At 37.1% G+C, this 24,562-nt stretch overlaps 2 protein-coding genes across 2 annotated transcripts; one reads left to right on the top strand and one right to left on the bottom strand.

Moving 5' to 3' along the window:
* Nucleotides 1–12,654: 12,654 nt before the first annotated feature.
* On the top strand, nucleotides 12,655–19,443 carry LOC107469111 (ATP-dependent RNA helicase DEAH11, chloroplastic). Its single transcript, XM_016088493.3, has 3 exons — nucleotides 12,655–13,792; nucleotides 14,302–17,428; nucleotides 18,110–19,443. The coding sequence occupies exons 1-3, from the start codon at nucleotides 12,887–12,889 to the stop codon at nucleotides 19,321–19,323; spliced, it is 5,247 nt and encodes a 1,748-aa protein (XP_015943979.1). The 5' UTR covers nucleotides 12,655–12,886; the 3' UTR covers nucleotides 19,324–19,443.
* Nucleotides 19,444–20,012: 569 nt separating this feature from the next.
* LOC107469067 (uncharacterized) lies at nucleotides 20,013–22,125 on the bottom strand. The gene is made up of 2 exons (XM_016088454.3): nucleotides 20,909–22,125; nucleotides 20,013–20,423 (listed from the first exon to the last, which is right to left on the bottom strand). The coding sequence occupies exon 1, from the start codon at nucleotides 21,880–21,882 to the stop codon at nucleotides 21,247–21,249; it is 636 nt and encodes a 211-aa protein (XP_015943940.1). The 5' UTR covers nucleotides 21,883–22,125; the 3' UTR covers nucleotides 20,013–20,423; nucleotides 20,909–21,246.
* Between the last annotated feature and the right edge of the window lie 2,437 nt (nucleotides 22,126–24,562).

Here is a 24,562-nt window from a genome sequence, read left to right as displayed (position 1 = left end):
GAATATGGGTTGGGGTCATATGGAGGTGTTTGGTGAAAAGGGGCTTGTGAGTAAGGTGGTTCAAAATCATGTTGAGGGGGTAGTTCATAGGCATGTGGTGGTGGTTGTTGACAATCACAATAAGGGTCATCACACACACTAGATTGATATGCATTAGGATGAAAGTTATACCCATAAGAATCTGGAGGTTATTGTTGCCAAGAAGGTTGATCAATCCCTTGAGGCTCCTCCCATCTTTGATTCCCAAATCCTTCATGTAAGTTACCATTGTAGTTCTCATTCCCTACAATATAATTTGAGCCAAACTCATGGCCAAAGTGAGGATGAGAATTCATAAGAGCAAATAAAAACAAAAGTTAACAAAAATAAGCAACAAGTCCTAAGCCTAACAAAAACTAACAAACAAGCAAAAGACAAACATATTCACATATTCACAATAGCCAATAATATAACACCATTGCAACTCCCTGGCAACGGCGCCATTTTGATGAACGAGAATTACTCGATGGTCTAGATTTCCTTCTTATAGAAATAAGAACTATTTCATTGTAAGCATAGTTCTAAACCAACAAACAATTCTCACATAAAAAATTTGAGTTGTCACAAGTAACAAACCTCAAATAATAATTAACCGAAGTATTTCAACTCCGGATCGTCTCACAAGGAATTGCAATGAAGTGCTCAATTATTGGCTATGAGGATGCAAGGGGTTTGATTTTATATTTTTTTGAAAGAAATAAATGACAAGAAAAGTAAATGAACAATTAACTAATAAAATAAAGGAAAAATACTCTTAGCTAGACATAGGTAATTGAGATCACCATCCTTATCTACAAATCAAATATTGATAATTATGAGAGGCCAACCTATTAAGTCTACTTCCAAAAGCCTTAAGTACGTAATATCTACTCCTAGGCTTGAAGTACATCAAATAGGCTTGATCACATCAACCCATAAGGTCTAACCTCACTACTAATTAACCTAGTAGTAGGCTAGTGTCAATGGCTATCAAATTGATCACCAAGGGTTCTCAAATCACCAATTCATTGAGACCCAATGACTCAAGGTTACTCAATTCCCTTAGCCTAGGCCAAGAGTAAAGGAAACTACTCAAAAACTAGTGAAAGCATTTTATCAAACACCTAGAGTACAACAAAAATAAACATCACAAAATGCAAGAATTACCAAAATCCATAACCATCATGAGCAAGAAATCAATAATAGCAATGAAGATAAACATAAAAGAAACATGAAAACATAAAATTGCATTAGAAGAAGTTAAGATCCAACAATTGTTCATAAACATAAAAAAGAGCAAAACAAGAAATTAACAAGAGAAACTAAGAAGATTAAGATAATAGAACACTAAAATATCAAGAGAGTTGAAATCAAAACAAGAATTGAAAGATAAATTTGAGAGTGATTAACCTAACTTTACCCTAATTTCTATCCTAAATCTAGAGAGAGGAGAGAGCCTCTCTCTCTAGAATTCTATCCTAAAATATGGTGAAAACTCTACTATGACTACTTGGTTCATTTCCCTTCAATCCTTCGGTTCAATAGCATCAGAAATGAGTTGAATTGGGCCCAAAATGAGCTAAAAATCACCCCAATGAGTTGCCCAAAATGGACCCACGCTGCTCCATCGGCGCCCACACGTACAGTGCACGTGCGCCTCCCTAGATGTCAGGCAAATATGGCAAATTTTATATCATTTTGAAGCCCCGGATGTTAGCTTTCCAACACAACTAGAACCGCCTCATTTGGACCTATGTAGCTCAAGTTATGGTCAATTGAGTGTCAGGAGGTCAGGCTTGACAGCTTTACGATTCTTTCATTTCTTCATGAGTTCTCCTACTTTGCATGCTTTTCTCCTCACTTCTTCCATCCAATACTTGCCTTATGAACCTGAAATCACTCAACAGACATATCAAGGCATCGAATGGAATTAAAGTGAATTGAATTTAGCTATTTTAAGGTCTAAAAAGCATGTTTTCACATTTAAGCACAAATCAAGGGAGAATTGCAAAACCATGCTATTTCATTGAATAAATGTGAGAAAAGGTGATAAAATCCGCCAAAATAAGCACAAGATAAACCATAAAATTGGGGTTCATCACGCTGTCAAAAATTTGCCAAGCAACGAATCAGCTCATCCTATCTCATTAAAATAGGCAATTTTTTTGGTTGGCAGGTTAAATACACTTTCAGCTACGCCTAGTTGTCAGCGCGCTCTTTTTTGTTAGTTAAGAGTGAAATTTGAATATACAATTTTTAAGAAAAAATAAAAAAAATTATATCATTTGAATTATAATTTGTTCGCTATCACTTTTATAGAGTAAAGCGAATTTTATTATTTTATTAAGATTTTATGTCTCTTGGAGTAAAGCAAGCTTTATTATATTATTAAAATTTTTTATATTTCTTTAAATGTTCAAAAAGCCACTATTATCTCGTAAATTTGGATTTTTCAAATTTTAAATTTGTACTTTAGAAAATAAAGTAAAATTCTTCATGGGTATGTCTAAAATAAAAATAATTATGTGTTTATTGGATATACTACATATATATAGACCATTAGATTATATTAGATAGAAATCAAAGGTTAATATAAAAGAAGAGTATTGATGGACTCTAACAAATATAAAATATCTTAGTACATAATTAAATACTTTAAATAATAATATTTTAATACACAATATTTTAAACAGCAATATAATTTTTTATTTTTAAATAATTAAATATAAAATATATGAATATTTTTTATTCATTAAAATTAATTATTATGTAAAATTTTTTATAATATTTTAAACAATAACATAAAAATATAATATAATTAAAATGACTTATATAGATTTATATAAAAAAAATTATTTATACGGGAACAACAGGTTCTTTTATCATTTTTATCGTTATTTTGTAATGAAAATTGCTTAATGGGCACTTTTGGGTGATGACACTAAGATATTTTTATAAAATCGAAAGATGTACTTTTATAAAATAATAAATATTTTAAGTCATTATAAACACTCGTTAACAATTCTTTAAATTTAATTTGGTTTTTATTTTTAGTGCTTGGTGACTTGAGGGACAAGTAGTAATTTATGGGTAAGTGGCTTGAACGAAACACGAGAAGTCTCGTTTGATTTTGCAATAAAGAGGGCTCTTTGATTATTTGGGGAAGATTCTAGACATGCTAAAGTATGAGTTTTGGTCTTTTTGGATTGGGTGGAAAAGTTTTATAATGACCTTTTGATTAGGCGTTGGACATTGTGAACCATCGATGACACCAATGTTAGTTTGTTTTTCTAGCTTTTTCACTTTTTTCCTTTGTTAGTGGTGAGTGTGACAATTGTGGAGTAAATTATTATTAATGCGGTATCCAAAAGATTTTAGGGTCATCAAGATAATTTTAAAAAAACATGAAATACAAATTAATTATTAAAATTAGTTGATTTTATTTTTGTTAACAAAAAATATTGAGATAGTTAACGTATTTAATAAGTTGACAAATTTCGATAATTTAATTATTAGATGTTTTAATTTATTTTAACAATTTTATAGTTAGAACATAAAAGATTGAAAAATCATTGCAAATCTCTAATTTTTATTATTTTTTATTTTTTATTATCTATTGTAATTTTTAAATTATTATCTAATTTTTAATTTATATATTTATATAATAATTTTTCATAATTTAGTCATTCAATCCACAGCTCTATTTGCTTCTCGGGACACTTATTCAACGTGAACAAATCAAGGATGAGATAAAAGCTCCTGAATATTGTAAACTAAATCTGTTACTTCAGATAAATACTCACTTGTAAGCTCATGCATGATGGGCAAAATGTCAAGGTAATCCGTTTCACATATAATATCCCTCAAACCGCAATCTCAAGCTAAAACCAGCCCCCTCCAAGCAGCAAATAATTCATATATGATGATAGACCAAGGGGAATGCTTCCAGAGTAGCCCGAGATCCAATCTCCCTTAGAATCTCTAATAATACACTCAAATCCCGCTAAATTTGAATCCATATACAAGTTTGCTTCACAATTAACTTTAAAACTATTGCCTACCGGTGGTTCCTAACACAGGCAATTTCGGAGAGACCTAAAGGCATTGTTTCGATTCCTGTAAACCTATAAGTCCTTGGCGGTAATTCTGGCCAAGACAACAATCTTATGGTCTGTCCAAGGGTTGTCAGTATTGAATATATCATTGCACCTATGTCTCCATACCCACCAAAGTCCTGTACCAAAGGCCGCCTCATTGTTAGCCAAGGCCTTTCGAAACCACTCTTCAAGAGCAGTACGAGCCCTCGAGTCCAGGATACTAGGATCCAACATATGTCAAATTGCCTTTGATCGTTCACAGTCTCTAAGGCAATTCTCCATAGTCTCCTGTGCCTTGTTACATCTCTTACACATATCTGAAGAAGCTAAATGCCGCTTGAATCGAAAGGTCTCAGTTGGTAGAGCATCATGTAAGCCAAGTCACATAGTAAATTTGAACTTCTCCGAAATGTTTGTATTACACAACCAGTTTCAATTACTATTGGCATTCCAATTTAATATTTTCTTTAATAACCATCTGTAACCCTCTCTTGCACTAAAAGAAGTTCTAAAATGAGTGAAATTTTGATATGGTTGGAATATAATGAAATAGAGCTACATTTTGGATAAACAACTAATTAAGTTCTTTTGTAAAAAGAGTTTAAAACATAAGAACTTCTATTAAAAGTAGTTTATAAATAAATTGTTTTGTATTTAGATTTATATCATAGAAGTACTTGATTTAAAGTTGTTTTAATAAATAAGAATGATAAAATAGCTTTTGACAAGGAGAGAAGTCAAATATTTTAACTTCTTCAAAAGTTCTTAAATGACTTTTTGAGAAGTTAAAAACATATTTAAAAAACTATATCAAACAACATTAATGTGACTTTTCATAAGTCAAAAACTAAAAAAATAAGAAATAAAAGTAGTTTTTGAAACTTTTCAAACGGACTAATCTCTTTTAAGTAAAGCATGCACCTTTCTTCTCAAAGAAGCAAACCACATTCAATACTTTCCACAATTGTTAAAACATAGCAATTGTCTTTCTTCTTTTTCACTAATAGCGAACTAGCGAGTCAGTAACCATGTTTAGCATTAACGTTTCTTATACACTTTGGCAAGTGTGTGTTAAATTCTCAAATCGATTGAAATTCCTAATTTTTTAAATTTCTAAATCAATTAATGAACACCTTAAGATATCTACCTTAGATGTCTACTCTCACCTTGATGTCAGCCAAGCTCTCTTAGACCAGGATCAAAGATATCGTCACTGGCAGCGTTAGTTCCAATTTTGTCGTGCTCGTGCTCCAAATCAAGAAGAAAAGACAAGTGCAGAATTTTTTGAGTAAAGCTAACCCTTATTGTCTTTCTTACTTCTCTCATTTTCTCTTCCTCTTTTAAACTACCACCACCACCGACCCACAATGACAAAATTGTCGTTGTTTTGACAACACTCTAGGTGCGAGAAATTCATGAGTGGTCAGCAAGAATACCACAAGAATTTATCAATATGTGAGACATATTTTTTTCTTTTTCTTTTGTCTTAATATTTTTTGCTAGCCGAAGTCTTTTTCCCATCGTTGGTGATTATCTTTTTCTTTAGAGTAAACTACTATTTTTACCCACGAAAGTTAAAAATGCTGACATATCTACCCATAAAAGAAGGAAATTACCATTCATACTCATGAAACATGGGTTCCGCACAACAAAATTATCCAAACACTAAAAAATTACCTAAAAATTCAAAACTTCGAACCACCACCGCTATCACATTTCTCTCTCTCTCTCTCTCTCTCTCTCTCTCTCTCTCTCTCTCTCTCTGAAACATGCGTGTTATTATAACAGAGGCACTAACAACAGTATCAGAACACATCAAATAGAGAAGAACCAAAAACCGATTGAGTCGATGCAACCATTTCATCTCTGCTCTTTTTCACATTCTCCAACAATAACAATAACAGCACTAGCAAAATGATGAAGAGGTAACAGAAAATGACATAAGAGATGAAGGGTCTGAAGGGTACCATTGCAGAATTAGGTATTGAAGTCATCGATGATGGTTCCTTAGCAAACTCCCCGCCCTCTGGTTCTCTGGCAACAACAACCACCAATGGATGAAATTCTCCTTCAATTTTCTTGCGAAGCTACGGAGTCCAGTCCTCATCGGAGACTGTGTCATCACGTTTTGCAACGCCGGTTCGTCTTGGTTGATGGAAGTTGTGCGATGGTGTTGATGGTTGGTGAATTGAAGTTGTGGATGATGGAGATCGCATGACATTGCTTCAGGAAGTCTAGCAAGTTCAAGATTTTTGAAGGCAGAGATAGGATTTGATTTTTGGCAAAGCAGATCGGGAGTGGGAGAATGTCAGAGGCATTGGAAGGTGGAGAGAAAGGTGTAGTGGTGGTGATTGTGGGTCTCTTGGCCACTGCGGTAGCGTTGAGGGAGGGCGGCAACAGAGGTCCATTGTGAAGAGAGGTGGAAATGAGAAAAATGAAAAATGGAAAAAATAAAAAAAGGGAATACAAAGAAAGAGGGGGGATGATGCTAGTAGTGGTGAAGATAAGTGTAATTTAAAATATTAAGGTGATTTTTAGTGTTTGAATAATTTTATTGTGTGAAACCTATGTTTCATGAGTACAAATGATAATTTCCTTCTTCTGTGGATAAATATTGAGCATTTTTAATTTTCGTAAATAGAAATAGTAGTTTATTCTTTTCTTTAATGTCTATGTATTATTCTTGTAACAACCCAAACTACCCGCTAGCACGATATTGTCCGCTTTGGCACACAAGGCCTCACGGTTTTGCCTTTGATGATAGGGATGATAGCCGAAGCTCCCCACACTCACTCGTCAAAACGCGTCATGCTAGGAATAGGTATCCACACCCTTATAAGGCATGCTTCGTTCCCCTCCCTAACCGATGTGGGACCTTACAATCCACCCCCTAAGGGAGTCCAGCGCCCTCGCTGGCACATCGATCCAGGCTCCGACTCTGATACCATCTATAACAGCCCAGACCACCCGCTAGCACGATATTGTCTGCTTTAGCACACAAGGTCTCACGGTTTTGCCTTTAGCGATAAGGATGATAGCCGAAGCCCCCCACACTCACTCGTCAAAATGTGTTATGCTAAGGAGAAGTATCCACACCCTTATAAGGCATGCTTCGTTCCCCTCCCCAACCAATGTGGGACCTTACAATCCACCCCCCTAAGGGAGCCCAGTGCCCTCGCTGGCACATCGATCCGAACTCCGGCTCTGATACCATTTGTAACAGTCCAGACCACCCACTAGCACGATATTATCCGCTTTGGCACACAAGGCCTCACGGTTTTGCCTTTGACGATAGGTATGATAGCCGAAACCCCCCACACTCACTCGTTAAAACGCGTTATGCTAGGAAAAAGTATCTACACCCTTATAAGGCATGCTTCGTTCCCCTTCCCAATCGATGTGGAACCTTACAATCCATACATGTTCCACTTAAACTTTATAACACTTTTTATTTTTTTCAATATATTTAGATTAGAAGATACGAGTATTTCATAATTTGTATAAAAGTTAAAATTTTTCATAAATCTGTGCCAATTACTACAAGTATTTATTTTTTATATTTGTTCGTCCTTACCTTACTCATTTCATTGTTCTAATTTGTATTTAAAACAAAATCTTTAGATCAATCAAAATCATAATTATAACGAATGATATTTGTTTTAATAGTTGTCTTTATTGTTACCTTATCATTAACATTAATGTTTGTTAATCAATATTTCTATCTATAGAAATAAAATAATAATATTTTAATTATTTTTAGAAAAGTTATTTATTATTATTATTATTCTCTTTTGAAATTATTTTTATTAACAATAAAAGTTTGTAATAGTTTAGGCAAAGTAAAACAAGTAAGAGAAAGATATTTCTCAATTAAATTTGCATAATGATCCCTTATATTTACAATTTTTATTAATTTGGTCTTCTAAATTTTAATTGCACTTTAGTAGTCTCGAAGATTGAGTTCATACAATATAGTAGTTTTTTAATTCTTTTTTGGCACTAATTCAGCAAATATAAGAATAATCTAACACTTTTATTTTCGTTTGGTGTGAAATGACATCTTCATTTAACGTCTAATAACAATCGAAATGAGGCCACTTTAATTCTGGTGGAAATCTAAAATATTTTCTGTACATTATGATCAAACACAAACAATCTCCTTTTGGTTGTCATTGTCATTGGATGTCAAACAAAAACGTTGTTTCTTCACACTAATCCAATGTAACAAAGAGTGCCGGAATGAGTTAGCGTGAATCTAGAAATCACTATAGTATTTGAAACTCAATCTCAGATAGACATGGCAACAGGTACCCACGGGGTGGGGACATGTCCCTCATCCTCGCCTTCCGCCTCCATATTCAGTTTCTGTCCCGCATCGTCTCCACGATGAATAATGGAGATCCCATATTCGCCGGAGACCAAAAACTCTACAGATATCTACAGATTTTTAAAAAAATTAAAAAATAAAAAAAATAAAAAAACTAAATAATCCTCTGTTGTCATTACAAACATCATGTCCTGATGTCCATAATCTTCAAAGACATTAACAACAACAAACATTTAGTATCAAACATATCCATAAAATATCTAAAGTACCAAACATATCGAAAAATTACAAAACATAATTCATCACATTGAAAAATTCTCAAACCTTTTTCATGATGTAGTGGTAGTGATGGTAGATTTCGATTTGTTTGAATCCTACATAAAAAAAAGAATACAATTAAAAGTTAAAATCATAAAATAAATCAAGAATTAGTTAATGAAGACTTTCCAATATTTTTTTTATTTTCTAAGTTATTTTCTAAGCTGAATTACTCGATGCATCAGAGGAAGACATTCTATAAAATTACAAAACAAAACTATAATCACATACACACAACAATCCACAATAAATCACATAAATAAAAATACAGAGAATAATATATAGAACAATTCACAGAAAATCACAAAAATTAAATCACACACATCACAAAAAACACATAAATTACAGAAATCACAAATATAAATTATAATTATAATTATAATTAATCTAACTCACAAAAATTATAACACTGCTATTGTAACTAACAAAGAATCAGAATAAAAAATTATAACATAAACACATAAATTACATAAATCACAGAATCCACAAAGAATCACATAAATAATAAAAATCAGAGTCAACATCAGAAATATAAGTTATAATTACTGTAACTCCAGGAATTATAACAAATGCTTCAGAAATCAAAATCAAAGTAAATAATGAAAATTTCAGAGTTCACACTTCACAGAACCGACTTACCCAACAGAAAAGAGGTGCAGACCAACAAAGACCAGTGAAGGCCGGTGATTTACCCGCGAGACCGGCAAAGACGCAACGACCGGTGAAGATGCGACGACAAGAAGACGCTCTGACGCGAATACGGCGAAAATGACAAACACCCTAAGACGGCGAGGACTCAAGGACGCACTCCCTGGTGCGATGAGCGTGATGGTGACCTCGAGAGGTGGCGATGAGGGACTAAAGGGGGTGGAAGGTGGTGGTGAGGGGTTGGAAGGTGGAGGTCGGCGGTGGTGACTGTGCGTGCGTTCATGAAAGGAAAGGTTGAGGGTTTGAGGATAAAAAGTCTGAAGAGTTTAAATTTTGAGAGTGACAATTATAGTTAACTTCCAATCTCATATATAGTAGGGCAATTTACGTTTTTAAATTGTTTCAACCCCAAATTTATGCAAATGCATTGTTTCAAAAATGGTTACGCAATTATGTTGTTTCACTATATTATATAAACCGCTACTGGCAGTAGCGGTTTATAATTGCACAGAAACCGCTAGAGCCTGCAGCGGATTCTGTTCAAAAAGTGTAGCATGGAAATCGCGGCAGCCCATCGCGGTTTATGTTTGAGAGAAGTTGGTCATAAACCGCTGCTGCCAGCAGCGGTTTATGTGCGTGGGGATGTGTGCGTAAACCGCTAGAGGCTATAGCGGTTTACGTTAAGTATGCATGACTATATAAACCGCTGAGCCAGCCGCGGATTATGCAATTGGAGGTTGGGAGAGGAAATTCTAGAGAGAGGAAATTCTAGAGAGAGGTCAGAGCAAGTTGAGAGGGGGTCCGAGGTATTTGAGCTGCGACTTCCGGCGGGATATCATGGCAGAAGACAGAAGAAGCATGTACCGACTGAACGGTGTTGCGCATGTTGCCGGTTCCATTGGTGACGAGGTTAGTTAATTATTTTGGCATTTTTTTAGGCTTAGCAATTTTTTAGCTAGAAAAAATGATATGAACGCAAGCACATACGGATTTTATAGATTAGTTCCTTTTAGTTTTAAAAATAGTATGAAGGTTAGAATATAAAGAATTTTTTTTTTGGAATTTTATTGTTTAAGATTTGTAATACTTTTATAATTGTGGGTGTTATCTAATAAGTTAAGTTTGTTGTCATTTGTGCTATTGTAGTAAATATTTTACAAATTAATTTTGCTGGTTTATTGACTACTTATTTATAGGTTTTAGGGATTAATTTGTTTACCGGTCAAAAATTTGTTGACATTTTTAAGATATGTGTTATTATTAGATAGGGAATTTCGTTATGGATTGGAGAATTTAATTGTATCCTGCATTTTTTGTGCTGTTTTTTGCAGCCCACTAGGTGTATATACAGTGTGAGACGGCAACAGAATATGCCCATACATGATAGGATCATCCCGTATTTAGAGAGGGCTGGATTGTACCATTTGGCCAGGCTAAACAGCCATTGGTTCTGGTTGGATGAGCCATTGGTTAGTGCGTTCGTTGAGAGGTGGCGTCCTGAGACGCACACGTTCCACATGCCTTTTGGAGAGTGCACAGTGACATTGCAGGACGTGGCTTTTCAGCTTGGGTTGCCTGTCGATGGGGAGACTGTGAGTGGTTGCCTTGCTGTGGTCCATCCAGAGATACTTACAGAGGAGCATTCTCGCATCTGGCGAGCAGTCACTTCTTTGATATACTTTGCTGTCATTGAGTGGCATCAGGTTGATAGGGTTGTCCCACAGCTTGGTGGGAGTGCAGCATATCCCCGATGACGCTTTGAACATAGACTGGCTGCATGCTAAGGATGGAAGGGGAGGAGATAGGTGGTTCCTCCATTACTATCGGGACTGGCATTTACACTAGGGGAGCAGACTTGATGCAGTCATTTCTATTGAGCGTGTGGCAGATCCGGGTCCATCAGCGGATTACTTAGATTGGTGGTACCGCGGGGCTCATAGGTTCCTTAGCCCAGGGGCTGCATTCACGGATCCCAGGGGCACCGAGATACCTGAGGAGGCATTACAGAGAGGTTCGTCACAGGTCCCACGCAGATCACAACTTCCTCATATGCCAGATAACCGCCGTGTTGAGAGACGCCGTCGTGTTGGTCCTCGTGAGTCCGGTCGAGAGTGGCGATGGATATATGATATGCTGCACGAGGATGACGCAGGAGGGGAGGCTGCTGATGTGGGCGGTCACCGTGTTCGCCGGTCTAGTGCCAGACGTCGGGGTCATGAGGGTGCTACCCAGTTCGGTGGTGGAGTTAGTGGGACCACGGGGACTGAGACTGCAGGCGATACATTCACTCAGTCTTTTACACCTACGATGACTATGGATGTAGATGATCAGATGGGCAGTGCACACTTTTATTCAGATTTTGCTCTGCTTCGTACCACAGGTACCGAGCTTCTGTAGTATGCTGAGCTTAATCTCTGCCAATGTACTTGAAGATCGAATAAAAATACTAACCGGTTCTCTATCTGTGAATTTCACACCGTGGCGTTTGCTCTTTTGAATTTTTCCAGAGCAATGGACCAGAGCCACAAAACTATCCTCCCCATCCATTTGTGAATAACACTCTACCTCTCCACATTTGGCCCCTCCATGGTTTATATAGGAAACCCAATGACACAGAATACACGTAAACCGTTATGGCCACCAGCGGTTTATGCACGCATTTCAACAAACATAAACCACTGCTGGCAGCAGCAGTTTATGAAGAACCATAAATAAACAGAATCCGCTGCAGGCTCTAGCGATTTCTGTGCAATTATAAACCGCTACTGACAGTAGCGATTTATATAATATAATGAAACAACGTATTTGCGTAACTATTTTTAAAACAATGCGTTTGCGTAAATTTGAAGTTGAAATAATTTAAAAACATAAATTACCCTATATAATATATAATATATATATAATAGAGAGTATTTTAGACTTTTTATATATAGAGATTAAACAGTTAGTAAAAACCTCTATTTCCGTCTTTATCCCGTATGTTATACAAACTCCATCTTTATTTTTGGAGATACAAAATTGTTCCCATAACTACTCTCGGCAGCAAAATATCCGTGGATACCCACCTCGCAGGGTTTTTGCCATCCCTAAATTCTCATATACTCTATCTCAGACTATTATAATGCAGTTAAAATCCGAAAAAAGTAAATGGACAAAAACCCTAAATTTGAAAGACTACTAAGGTCAAAAGGCATGTTCATTCAGACTTGTGAGAGAAGCAATATACTAATTACTATATATTGCGAGTGCTGACACGACGGAAGAGTGAAGACCAACAACTGAACAACATAATGCACTGTGCACATACACACACAAAACACAAAAACTCCCATAACCACTAAGCATTTGACTCCCCCCCAATTTCCCTTTCTCTAAACACGGTCTTCTTCTTCTTCGCTCAGGTTTTAGGGTTTTTATTTTTCTTTCTTTCATCATCTTCCTCTCAAAGAAGAAAACATTCTACCATCCCAACGCCACCATGCATCACCCTGACTACAACCATCGTCAGCCACCGCCATTTCGCCGCCACTTCTCGAAGCCAATCGATTTTCACCCTAACCACTACCGTCCGCCGGGACCTCCAAATCCCATCGCCTTCCAGGCTCCCAATTTTGTTCTCCACCTCCGCCGCGGCCGCCGCCATCTCCGCCGCGACCTCATAAACTCGATCATCTCCCAGTGCCCTTCCAAACCACAATCTTTCTCAATTTTGCCCTATTCCTCCGACCATAACTACCACCGCCGTTCCTCGTCCACCGTCGATGCGGCGATCCTCAATTTCCTTCAGTGGGTGGACACGCTCAACGCCGTTGCGTATCTCTGGGAAACGCGACTCGACGGCATGCACGACCTAACTCCGGAGCTGAAGTCCAATGTGATGGTCCCTTCCGACGAGGACGAACTCTATTCTCGGCTACGTGCTGTCTTCGCGCGTCACGTGAAGAGTCTCATGCAAGAAGCGAAGGAATTGAAGCGTTGGGAAGGGGAGAGTGAGCGATTAACGAAGGAGATCGCGGGTATGGAGCCACAGAAGAAGAACAAACATTATCAAGTTGGGGAATTTTTTCAGATGAATGAGAATAAGAAAAGGTTTGAGGAAGAGAAAAATCTGGTGGAACGGAGGGTGAGGGAATTTCGGTGCGCCATGGAGTGCCTACTGAAGCTTCTAGAAGAGAAGGGTGGTGTTGATGAGGAAAGGAATGAAGGGGTTACTGGTAATTATTATTATCATGATTATGATTATGATGCTGTGTTTAGGTTTGATGGAAGGTTGAATTGGAAGAGGGTTCACAGTATTATTATGAGGGAGCGTCGTAGACTTGAGGAGGGTTTGCCAATTTACGCTTACCGGAGGGATATTCTTCACGACATTCATCATCAGCAGGTATCTTACTCTAGAAATTTCAGAATCAAAAGAAATTTATATTAAACTCATTTTCAATGTGTATTTTATATTATAACATTTATTCTATGTTGATTTGGTAGCTAAGAGTTTTTTTTACATAGCATAATCGTAAAAAAGAAGTGAATTTTTAAAATTTTAGTTTGCACTTATGTTTGAGGAGGACTAGGGAAAAAATAGATAAATCATAATGTGTGTATTTTTTTTTTGTGATTTTAAAATGGCAACTGCAGTTACGGAAGCCGTTTTTGTGCGGAAAATAAAGGAAAGAAAGGAGCGATTTTTGGAGCATTGGCTAGTGTAGTCTCCTGTTTCCTGTTTAGAATTTTTCGTTTGAGGAAATTACAGTCTAAAGTGAACTTGCTATTTAAAAGCGAAATTTTTGCAAATTTCAGTTTTTTATTAAAAGTTCTATACATAATTTTTTATTTTTGAGGCTTATATATCTCTTGTGATTTGGGGTTGCTCTTACTAGTGTTGTGTTTAAACAGATAACGGTATTGGTTGGAGAGACTGGTTCTGGAAAGAGTACTCAGCTGGTACAGTTTCTTGCGGATTCAGGTGTAGGAGCTGCTGAGTCGATTATATGCACCCAACCCCGAAAAATCGCTGCCAGATCATTAGCTCAAAGAGTACAGGAAGAAAGCAATGGATGTTATGAAGGCAATGCGATCAATAGTTATTCGACATTTTCATCCTTGAATGAGTTTGATTCTAAAATAACATTCATGACAGACCACTGTTTATTGCAGCATTACATGGCTGATAAGAATTTGTCTGGTGTCTCATGCATCATAGTTGATGAGGCTCATGAAAGGAGCTTAAACACTGATCTGTTGTTGGCATTGATCAAGAATTTACTCTGTAGAAGGGTTGAAATGCGGCTTATCATTATGTCTGCCACAGCTGATGCAAAGCAGCTGTCTGAATACTTCTATAGTTGTCGAATTGTTCATGTGCTCGGAAGAAGCTTTCCCGTGGATGTGAAATATGTTCCTTCTGACTATGCAGGACATTCTGAGTCTGGCATTGCCCCTTATGTTTCTGATGTTGTCAGAATGGCAATCGAGATTCACAAAACAGAGGAAGAGGGCACTATTCTTGCATTTTTGACCTCACAGATAGAAGTGGAATGGGCGTGTGACAACTTTGAAGCTCTGTCTGCAGTTGCTTTGCCCTTACATGGGAAACTTTTGCCCGGTGAGCAATTTCATGTTTTCCAGAACTATCCTGGAAAAAGGAAAGTGATATTTGCAACCAATCTTGCTGAGACATCTCTCACAATTCCTGGGGTTAAGTATGTGATAGATTCTGGTTTGATTAAAGATAGTCGATATGATCCTGGTAGTGGGATGAATGTTCTTAAGGTTTGTTGGATTAGCCAAAGCTCTGCTAATCAACGGGCCGGCCGTGCTGGGAGGACTGAACCTGGTCGGTGCTATAGATTGTACTCTGAAGCTGATTATCAGTGCATGGAACAAAATCAAGAACCTGAAATTAGAAGAGTGCATCTTGGTGTTGCAGTTTTGAGGATCCTTGCTTTAGGGGTGAAGAATGTGCAGGAGTTTGATTTTGTTGATGCTCCAAGTCAAAGCTCCATTGAGATGGCTATCCGGAATCTAATCCTCTTAGGAGTCATTCAAATGAAGAATAATGTTATTGAATTAACAAATGAAGGTAGGTACCTGGTAAGAATGGGGATCGAACCTAGGCTTGGTAAACTGATTCTTGGCTGTCTTCATCATACACTGGGTAGAGAAGGCATTGTCCTTGCTGCCTTGATGGCTAATGCTAGCAGCATATTCTGCAGAGTTGGTAGTGAAAAGGATAAGCAAAGATCTGATTGTCTTAAAATGCAATTTTGCCATTGTGATGGCGACCTCTTTACCCTTCTTTCTGTGTACAAGGAATGGGAGGGTTTGCCTCGGGAGAGGAGGAACCAGTGGTGTTGGGAAAATAGTATCAATGCCAAATCTATGAGGAGATGCCAAGACACAATTATAGAGCTAGAATCCTGTCTTGAGCGTGAACTTAACCTTGTTGTTCCCAGTTACTGGCGTTGGACACCCCAAATGCCCTCTGAATGTGATATGTATCTGAAAAGGGTTATACTGTCCTCCCTTCCTGAGAATGTAGCCATGTACTCTGGATGCAAGCAACTTGGTTATGAAGTGGCACAAACTGGACAACATGTTCAGCTTCATCCATCTTGTTCATTGCTTGTATTTGCTCAGAAACCTAGTTGGGTGGTTTTTAGTGAGCTTCTTTCACATTCTAATCAATATTTGGTCTGTGTAAGTGCTTTTGATTTTGAATCATTGCACAGCCTTGACCCTCCTCCCTTGTTCGATGTGTGCAATATGGAAAAGCGGAAATTGGAAACCAGGACATTGTCTGGTTTTTGTTGTACTCTTCTCAAGAAATTTTGTGGAAAAGGCAACGGTAATTTGATTAGTCTTGTGTCACGCATACGGAAAGTTTGTGAGGATGAACGAATTTCCATTGAAGTTAATGTTGACCACAATGACATTCAGTTATATGCCACATCACATGATATGGAAACAGCCGTTCAATATGTAAATGAGGTTTTAGAATGTGAGAAAAAGTGGTTACGTACCGAGTGTATTGAAAAATGTTTGTATCATGGGTCTGGTTTCTCACCTATAGCTTTGTTTGGCTCTGGTGCAGAAATTAAGCATTTAGAACTTGGGAAGCGTTCCCTGAGTGTTGACGTTTGTCACCCAAACACAGATGCAATTGAAGACAAACAGCTCCTGATGTTTTTGGAGAAGAATACCTCAGCAAGTGTCTGTTCTGTCCACAAGTACACATGCACTGGGAGGGATGTTGATGACAGGGAAAAGTGGGGCAGGATTACATTTCTTTCCCCGGATGCTGCTTTAAGAGCTGCTGAGCTAGATGGTGAAGAGTTTTGTGGCTCTCCTTTGAAAATTTCTCACTCACAAACAGCTTCTGGAGATAAATCATTTTTGTTTCCTGCCGTCAAAGCAAAAATCTTTTGGCCTCGTAGGCTTAGCAAGGGGGTTGCGATAGTTAAATGTGACATAAAGGATGTTGACATCATGTTGAGAGATTTCTATAGCCTTTCTATAGGAGGAAGGTATGTACGGTGTGAACCTGGTAGAAAGGATGTGGATAGTGTGGTGATAAGTGGGTTTGACAAGGAGCTCTCAGATGCTGAAATTTTAGATGTAGTAAGAAATGCTACAAGTATAAGGATTTCAGACTTTTTCTTGATTAGAGGAGATGCTGTTGGGAATCCACCAGTCAGTGCCTGTGAAGAGGCGCTTCTTAAAGAAATTTCCCCCTTCATGCCCAAGAAAGATCCCCATATTAACTCTTGTCGGGTTCAAGTCTTCCAACCTGAGCCCAGGGATGTATCCATGAGAGCTTTAATCACGTTTGATGGAAGACTACATTTAGAGGCAGCAAAAGCTTTAGAGCAAATTGAGGGAAAGGTGTTGCCAGGATGTCTTTCATGGCAGAAGATAAAATGTCAGCGCGTCTTCCATAGCTCCTTGATAGTTCCTCTGCCAGTGTACCGTGTAATTAGGGAAGAATTGGAGAAAATACTTAAAAGCTTCAGTAATTTAAAGGGTATTTCATTATTTTGTATCTTTTCTTCCTTGGATGTTTGTAACCCATCTTTCTATGCCTCTTTTTGACATTCTAAGCATTTTACTCGTAAAGTACACGCTGCAACTTGATATGTTCTATGCTCTGATTTTTTTCCCTCAATTCCATTGTTCCATTGTGCTGATAGACTTTTATTTTTATTTTTATTATTTTAACCAAAAGGAATGGAGCTTTGGAACAATGGTTTAGTTGCTCCCATAAAGTCACATGTTCAAGTCCTGGAATCAGCTATTGGTTCTTGTGTCTAGGATGCCTACATTATACCCTTGGTTTGCTTCTTCCTAGGACCTTGCATAAGCCGGGACTTGTGCACTATATCCAATTTAGTTTCCTAAAATGTTCTCATCCGTAGATTTGAATATACTTACCTACTTAGATTTCCAGGGTTCTGCCTCAGAAAAGGATGACGACAAAAATGAAGTAGAAATCAGTAGTGCATTTTGATCATTGGTCCGATATGTGCATGTCTATGAATTTGATCATTTGTTCTTTATTAACATTTCATTGTTTTATCTATGTTTGCAAGTTAAATCCACTATCATTACTATGTTGCTGAGTTCCTTTAATATTGGTGTATGTATTTATTTATTTGTTTTACACTACAGTTTGAGTGCTGACAGTTATCAGTTTTGTTGGATTAAGGTGTTGAATGTAGACTGGAAAAGACTTCCAATGGCTCCCAGAGATTGAAAATTACAGCAAATGCCACACAGACAGTAGCAGAAGTTCGGAGACCTTTCGAAGAATTATCAAGAGGGAAAAGAATCGACCATGCCAGCCTCACCCCTGCAGTTGTGCAACTCTTGCTCTCTCGAGAGGGCTTTAATCTCAAAAGCTCATTGCAGCAGGAGACAGGAACTTACATTCTTATTGACAGGTACAACCTGAGTGTACGTGTGTTTGGGCCCCCAGACAAGGTTTGCTTGGCTCAGCAGAAACTGATTCAATCCCTACTCTCTTTCCATGAGGCAAAGCAATTGGAAATCCATCTGAGGGGCCGGGATCTACCTCCTGACTTAATGAAGCAGGTGGTGAAGCAATTTGGACCAGATCTTAGTGGATTGAAAGTGAAGGTACCTGGGGCAGATCTTGTACTAAACATACGCCGCCAGATAATCTATCTTCGTGGCAACAAGGAGTTGAAACAAAAAGTAGAGGAGTTCATTTTTGAGATCGTGCGTTCTAGTCATCGTGCTGTTGAGGGATTGGGCACCGGACCTAGTTGCCCAATTTGCTTGTGTGAGGTTGAGGATGGATATCTGCTTGAAGGTTGTTGTCACTTATTCTGCCGTTCATGCCTGGTGGATCAATGCGAATCTGCTATAAGAAACCAAGGTACTTTCCCGATATGTTGTGCTCGGGAGGGCTGTGGAGATCCCATTCTGGTCACAGATTTGAAGGCTCTCTTACTGGGTGACAAGTTGGAGGAACTTTTCAGGGCTTCTTTGGGATCTTTTGTGGCATCCAGTGGGGGAACATACAGATTTTGCCCGTCACCTGACTGCCCCTCCGTTTATCGAGTTGCTGATCCTGGGACAGCCGGTGAGCCATTTGTATGCGGGGCATGTTATTCAGAAACTTGTACAAGGTGCCACTTGGAGTATCATCCGTACATATCATGCGATCAATATCGGGAATTCAAGGACGACCCCGACTCATCGCTGAAGGCATGGTGCAGCGGTAAAGAACATGTTAAGCGGTGCCCATCTTGTGGGTATACAATTGAGAAGGTAGATGGTTGCAACCATATTGAGTGCAAGTGTGGGAAGCATGTGTGCTGGGTTTGCTTGGAATTCTTTGGAAGTAGTGATAATTGCTATGACCATTTGAGAAATATACACATGGCCATCATTTGAGTAATGTTGTAATTTATATACCGAGAATGCCTCATTCTAGTTTGTGCATATTGTAAATTGGCGTAGGAATGTGTACAGCTTACTTTAACTTCTTTGAATGTAAATAATAGTATTCAGTTACCAGAGCTAAATGGTAGAAGCCTCACTTTCCTTGTTCTTCGGCTTCTGTATAACGTAATAATGACGTCATTTAGCTCTAAAACAGTTCAATTGGACCGTTAGATGGCTTTACCTAAGCAATCTAGAATTACAGTTGAGTAAAGATGTATTTTCTTAGTAGATACTCCTAAACGTTTTCTTAATTTTTCATGTAGTATTTACTATTTAGTAAGATGTTTGAAAATATCTTGGATATTATATCAATACTCTCAACAGGTTTATATGAACACAAACAGAGCGCGTAACTCTTTGTTTGGCGTCTGAGAACAGTTTTAAGTATGTTAACGCAGAGTGCTACGAGCCTAAGACTATTGTTTGGCACATCAGTTTTAAGTATATGAACGCAGATAGGGAATGAGTAAATGTCCGATTTGGTTTTCGAAATTCAAAACGTTCATCAATTAAATCTTTGACTTTCGTAATGACTAATTTCGTCTCTTAAATTAAAAAATGTGAATTCTTGTTTGTCCCCGAGTGAATTGCCACTTTAACAGTGCTGATGTGTACTGTTAATTGCTAACTTGGCATTCTAACAGTATGCTAACGTAGACAAAGGTTGAGCATGGTTCAAATTGGTGTCCAGATTTGTTTTCTAATGCCCAAATCAATCCATCTTGAATAATAAAACCTTAACCTCCCATCCCAATTTTCATCATCTCTTCTCTTCTGTTCTTCGTCTTTACTGGTCAAAATATTCATTTGTATAAAAAATTCAAATAACTTGACAATTACATTGATCAGATAAGCGCTTACACAAAACAAGGCACTAGAGAGTAAACTTGTATTTTGAACTGAGCTATCACTGATGCCGCAATTGCAACATTATACTTGACAATTTCATGCTTTTCGTTGGCTTCCCAGAGCTCTGGAAATGCCTCCCTGATATTGTGGATGCTCTCTAACGCATGATCAACTCCTGTAGTTCCAACAGAAGTACCCACCTGCAATCATGTGGCAATTGAATCAGACATTTAAATGTAAAACTGTTATTTGTCGGATTATTATAGTTTTCATTGTAATGGATCATGAAGTGAATTCAAACGAGCCATAAATATGAATATCAATTTACACGAAACTCTATGGTCCATTCCACTAATCAACATGTAACACTAATGACAATAAAATTTGAATTTCCAAATGCAATTCAATCCCTTTTTATGACCCAAATAGTTCATTCATCTGTAAAGTAGTTGGGAAAGGAGTCATTCCAGTGGAAACTGGTTTGGATTTGCTGCCATCTTTAACATCATGTGTATTGATGTTGGTGGAGGGATTCAGAGTATCAACCTATTAACCTAAACATCTTCATATCATATAGAATACCAAGAGTAAAACCATATTCAATACCGAAGAAAACAACGACAACAAAAAACATCAAACTTATGAACAAATAGAAATCAAAATGGGGCTAAGGTCTCTGTATTACCTGATCCTCCTTGAGGAAGAGAGTGATTTTAGTTCCTCCCACGAGTTGCTTCGTGACTGGTATCCCTAGTCACAGTGAATAATCTACCAACCTTCCTTTTCCAAATGTACAACACACATCAACACTGTTAAGACGGCAATTTATTTAGGAATGAACGTGAATTCACATTTTTCAATTTAAGGGACGTAATTGGTCGTTTACAAAAGTCAGAGCATTTACTCAATAGGGAATGCTTAACCGTTGTTTAGAACATTATTGATTCGTGAGTCAAAAATATTTGTTCACTAGTTGCATGTGCAATCATTATATAGAAACAACTTCAATAGAAGTTGGCGAGTTTACAAGAAGTATTTGCAAGCAAGAACAGTGGTCACTCCAATCCCCAAAGTAAGAGCCAAAGCCAGAACAAATTTTACATTTGACCTTTCTCCATCAGAGGCAGAGCCATCTTCCATCGATGATGATCCTATTGTGTCAGCGCAACAATTTACATGTTTCTTCTCCGGCCACAGCGATCGCAAGTGCAAAACTTGAAGCTCAAGCAATCTCACATGCTGCCGATACGCGAACAACTGCATAGCCTCCTCCACCAGAGCCACTGAAAGACCATCCCTTTCTTTCCTCAGAACTGCAGCCTTCTTCTCCGCTTCCCTGGCACGAGTCTGCGAAGCTCGCAGGGCCTTCAGAAGTTCAATTTTATCTCTATCATCGCCACCACCGTTTTCACCACCATAAGTACCATAATGTCTCCCATCCCGTTGTTCTTCCTCTCCTTCTTTACCCACAGCATCACAGGCCCGATTCATCGGAAACACAATGGTCTCATCCGGTCCAACAAAAACCTTGGAAGGTGGGGGAAGATCACAGTTCTGCATAAGGTCAATCCCTGCATACTTGTGATGAGAAGAAACTGTGAAAGCCGTAATAATCTCTTTCCTTGTTCTTTGATCGATCTTCTTTTCTTGGCCCCCCATTAGAAAAAGATCCAATCTTTTTGCGATGATAACGAAGAAGAGGAGGTTAAAGTGGGGGAAAGGGCAGTTACAGGGTTAATTTTTCTAAAATGTAACTGAAAATGGGAGGGTTTTTGGTGTGAAAGGAAGGGGAAAAACATGCAGTTGCGTGGAAGGAAAAAGTAGTTGGGTTTGTGAAGTTGGTTGTTGAGAGGGAAAACTGAAAAGTGTGAATCAAAAGCGACAGTAATTTTGTTGATTTTAGGAATCTGAATTGCTGTGCAAGTTTGCGTCATATTTTTGAGTTTTAAAAATTCGTTGCTTGCGCGTTTGGTCCATCTCCAATTATATGAAAATTGCAACTTGCCCTCACTCCTAGCAGGAAAAGATTCCTATGTTAATGTCTTATAAATTACAGAATTTCTTAGATATTTGTATATGTAGCTTTGTCAAGGTATCTCTAAAATGAACAATTATGTGTTTATTGGATGCGATATATTGAGATAGACTATTAAATTTTATTAGATAAAAATCAAAGGCTATATTGATGGATTCTAATAAATATAGAATATCTTACATAAATAAATATTTTAATATACAATACTTTAAATGGCAATAAAATTTTTTATTTTTAAATAATTAAATAAAAAGCATATAAATACAAAAATATGAGTATTTTTTATTCAATACGATTATTTATTATGTAAGAAATTTTTATAATATTAAAATAAAATTTTAAACACTAACATAAAAAGATAAGATAAATAAAATTTTATTTTAGATTATTTGACAAATAATTAAATTATTATATTTAAAATTTATTTAATTAACTAATTTTATTAAAGATATTATTATATAATGTGCCAATGAGTTATAACTCAAATGACATAATCTCTATATATTCGTCAAAGAGGTCGCAGATTCGAGTTTTCCTATTTTTAGTAAAACAGCTATTATATAATATAATTTTTCATCAAAATATTTTAAAAATATAATTTATTTAAAATATTATATATAATACATGAAAATATCAATCTTTTAATTTTCTTAATTTAAAAAAGAATAAATAATATAATTTTAAATACATGCCTATCACATTATATATTTACTTATATTAGTAAGACCTAAACTAATCAAGCTTACATAATTAAAAATATAAAATATCAGAAAAGCTCTGCATACAAGCCATTAGGGCTTGTATGCTTTACAAGTTCATTAAGCAATAAAACAAAAAAACGCGCTGTTCCACATACGTTGTATACACGCGCTATATAAGATCCTGCGTATATCTAATTACCAAATTTAAAAGATTTGTTTCCTTCTTTGTTTTCGTTATTTTGATATTTGATTGTTCTTCTTCTTGCGCGTCTTCCCTCCTTCTTCTCCATCGTTCTTTTCCTCTCCTTTTCTCACTGGTATGTTCTTCGTTTACGTTACTTTCCTCTCTTTGTGCAACTCGAGTTTCGTTTTCTATTTTAATTTGTTGTTTTCTGAAATCAAAGTTTGAACTCGTTTTGAAGATAATGGATCATTTAACCTCGGATTGTCAGCTGAATCCAGGCGAGGTGGATTATGAATTTGAATCTAATGAAGTTCCTGAGGTTTGATTTACATAGGATTAGTATGAATTTTCTTGCAGTAATTTGTATAGCATTGTGTAGTTGAAAAATTGCTGAACATTGACTGTGAAACTAACACGTTAACATGAATCTGTCGATTCAATATATTAGTTGTGATTAATTATTTGGAATTTATAGCAGAAGCTCGGGTGTAGATCAGGTCTTTTTTGGGTGTATTTTTTCTAGAAGTGTGGGTGTATTTACACTTTACTAGTTTTTTGTTATTTTAATTGAGTTATTGTTGTTCAGGTGTATTATATCAGACATGATTGGGTGTGTTTTTAGTTTTTGACATGGTGTATTCTGCAGCCTGTGTATTTATAGTTTATGGCTTTTATTGTCATTTTAGTTGAGTTGTTACGGTTCGGGTGTATCATATTAGACATGATTGGGTGTATTTGAATCATATCTATGGGTGTATTTATAGTTTTTGACATGGTGTATTCTGCAGCCTCTCTCTGTTGTTGATGACTAATTTATTCCGAAGGTTGGAATGACTTTTACCACCCTTGAAGATGCTGGAAAATTTTACAGAAACTACGCCAAGGCTGCAGGGTTTTTTACAAGAGTTCGTAGCACAAATAGAAATTGATTACATGTAGCAGAGAGCGAAAATGGAAATCTAAAATATCTCCGACCGAGAAGACAAATCCGACAGCCGGTTTAAACTGTCCTGCAAGAATTTATATACACACATTGAAGGATGTCGGTGCTTGGATCATTTCAAAGGTTGTGCTGGATCATTCACACCCCTGCTGTCCAAGTAAAGCAGAGATGCTCAAACAGCACAAGGAACTAAGCCTGTCCATTCGTCGTACAATAGAGAATAATGAGGAGGCCGGTATCAGACCAAGCAAAACCTACCAATCATTTGTTGCGGCTGCCGGGGGTCACCGCGAGTTAAATTTTATCGAAAAGAACGTGAGGAATTACATTACCAGGGAAGTGCGGAATATTTCCGAACAAGAAGATGCAAAGGAATTCGGGAAATATTTGTTAAGAATGAAAGAGAAGAATCATAATTTCTTTTTTGAGCTTCAACTCGAGGAGGATTAATCGATTAAGCTGGCTTTTTGGGCCAA

Source organism: Arachis duranensis, chromosome 10 (genome assembly GCF_000817695.3).
Source record: "Arachis duranensis cultivar V14167 chromosome 10, aradu.V14167.gnm2.J7QH, whole genome shotgun sequence".
Lineage (NCBI taxonomy): Eukaryota > Viridiplantae > Streptophyta > Magnoliopsida > Fabales > Fabaceae > Arachis > Arachis duranensis.
The sequence above is the reverse complement of the archived record's forward strand: the minus strand, read 5'-3'. Positions and strand labels throughout refer to the sequence as shown.

Coding starts and splice junctions, on each gene's coding strand:
- LOC107469111 (XM_016088493.3), top strand. CDS start 12,887: ATGCATCACCCTGACTACAACCATCGTCAGCCACCGCCATTTCGCCGC. Junction 13,793..14,301: donor ACGACATTCATCATCAGCAG/GTATCTTACTCT, acceptor GTGTTTAAACAG/ATAACGGTATTGGTTGGAGA. Junction 17,429..18,109: donor AAGCTTCAGTAATTTAAAGG/GTATTTCATTAT, acceptor TGTTGGATTAAG/GTGTTGAATGTAGACTGGAA.
- LOC107469067 (XM_016088454.3), bottom strand. CDS start 21,882: ATGGGGGGCCAAGAAAAGAAGATCGATCAAAGAACAAGGAAAGAGATT.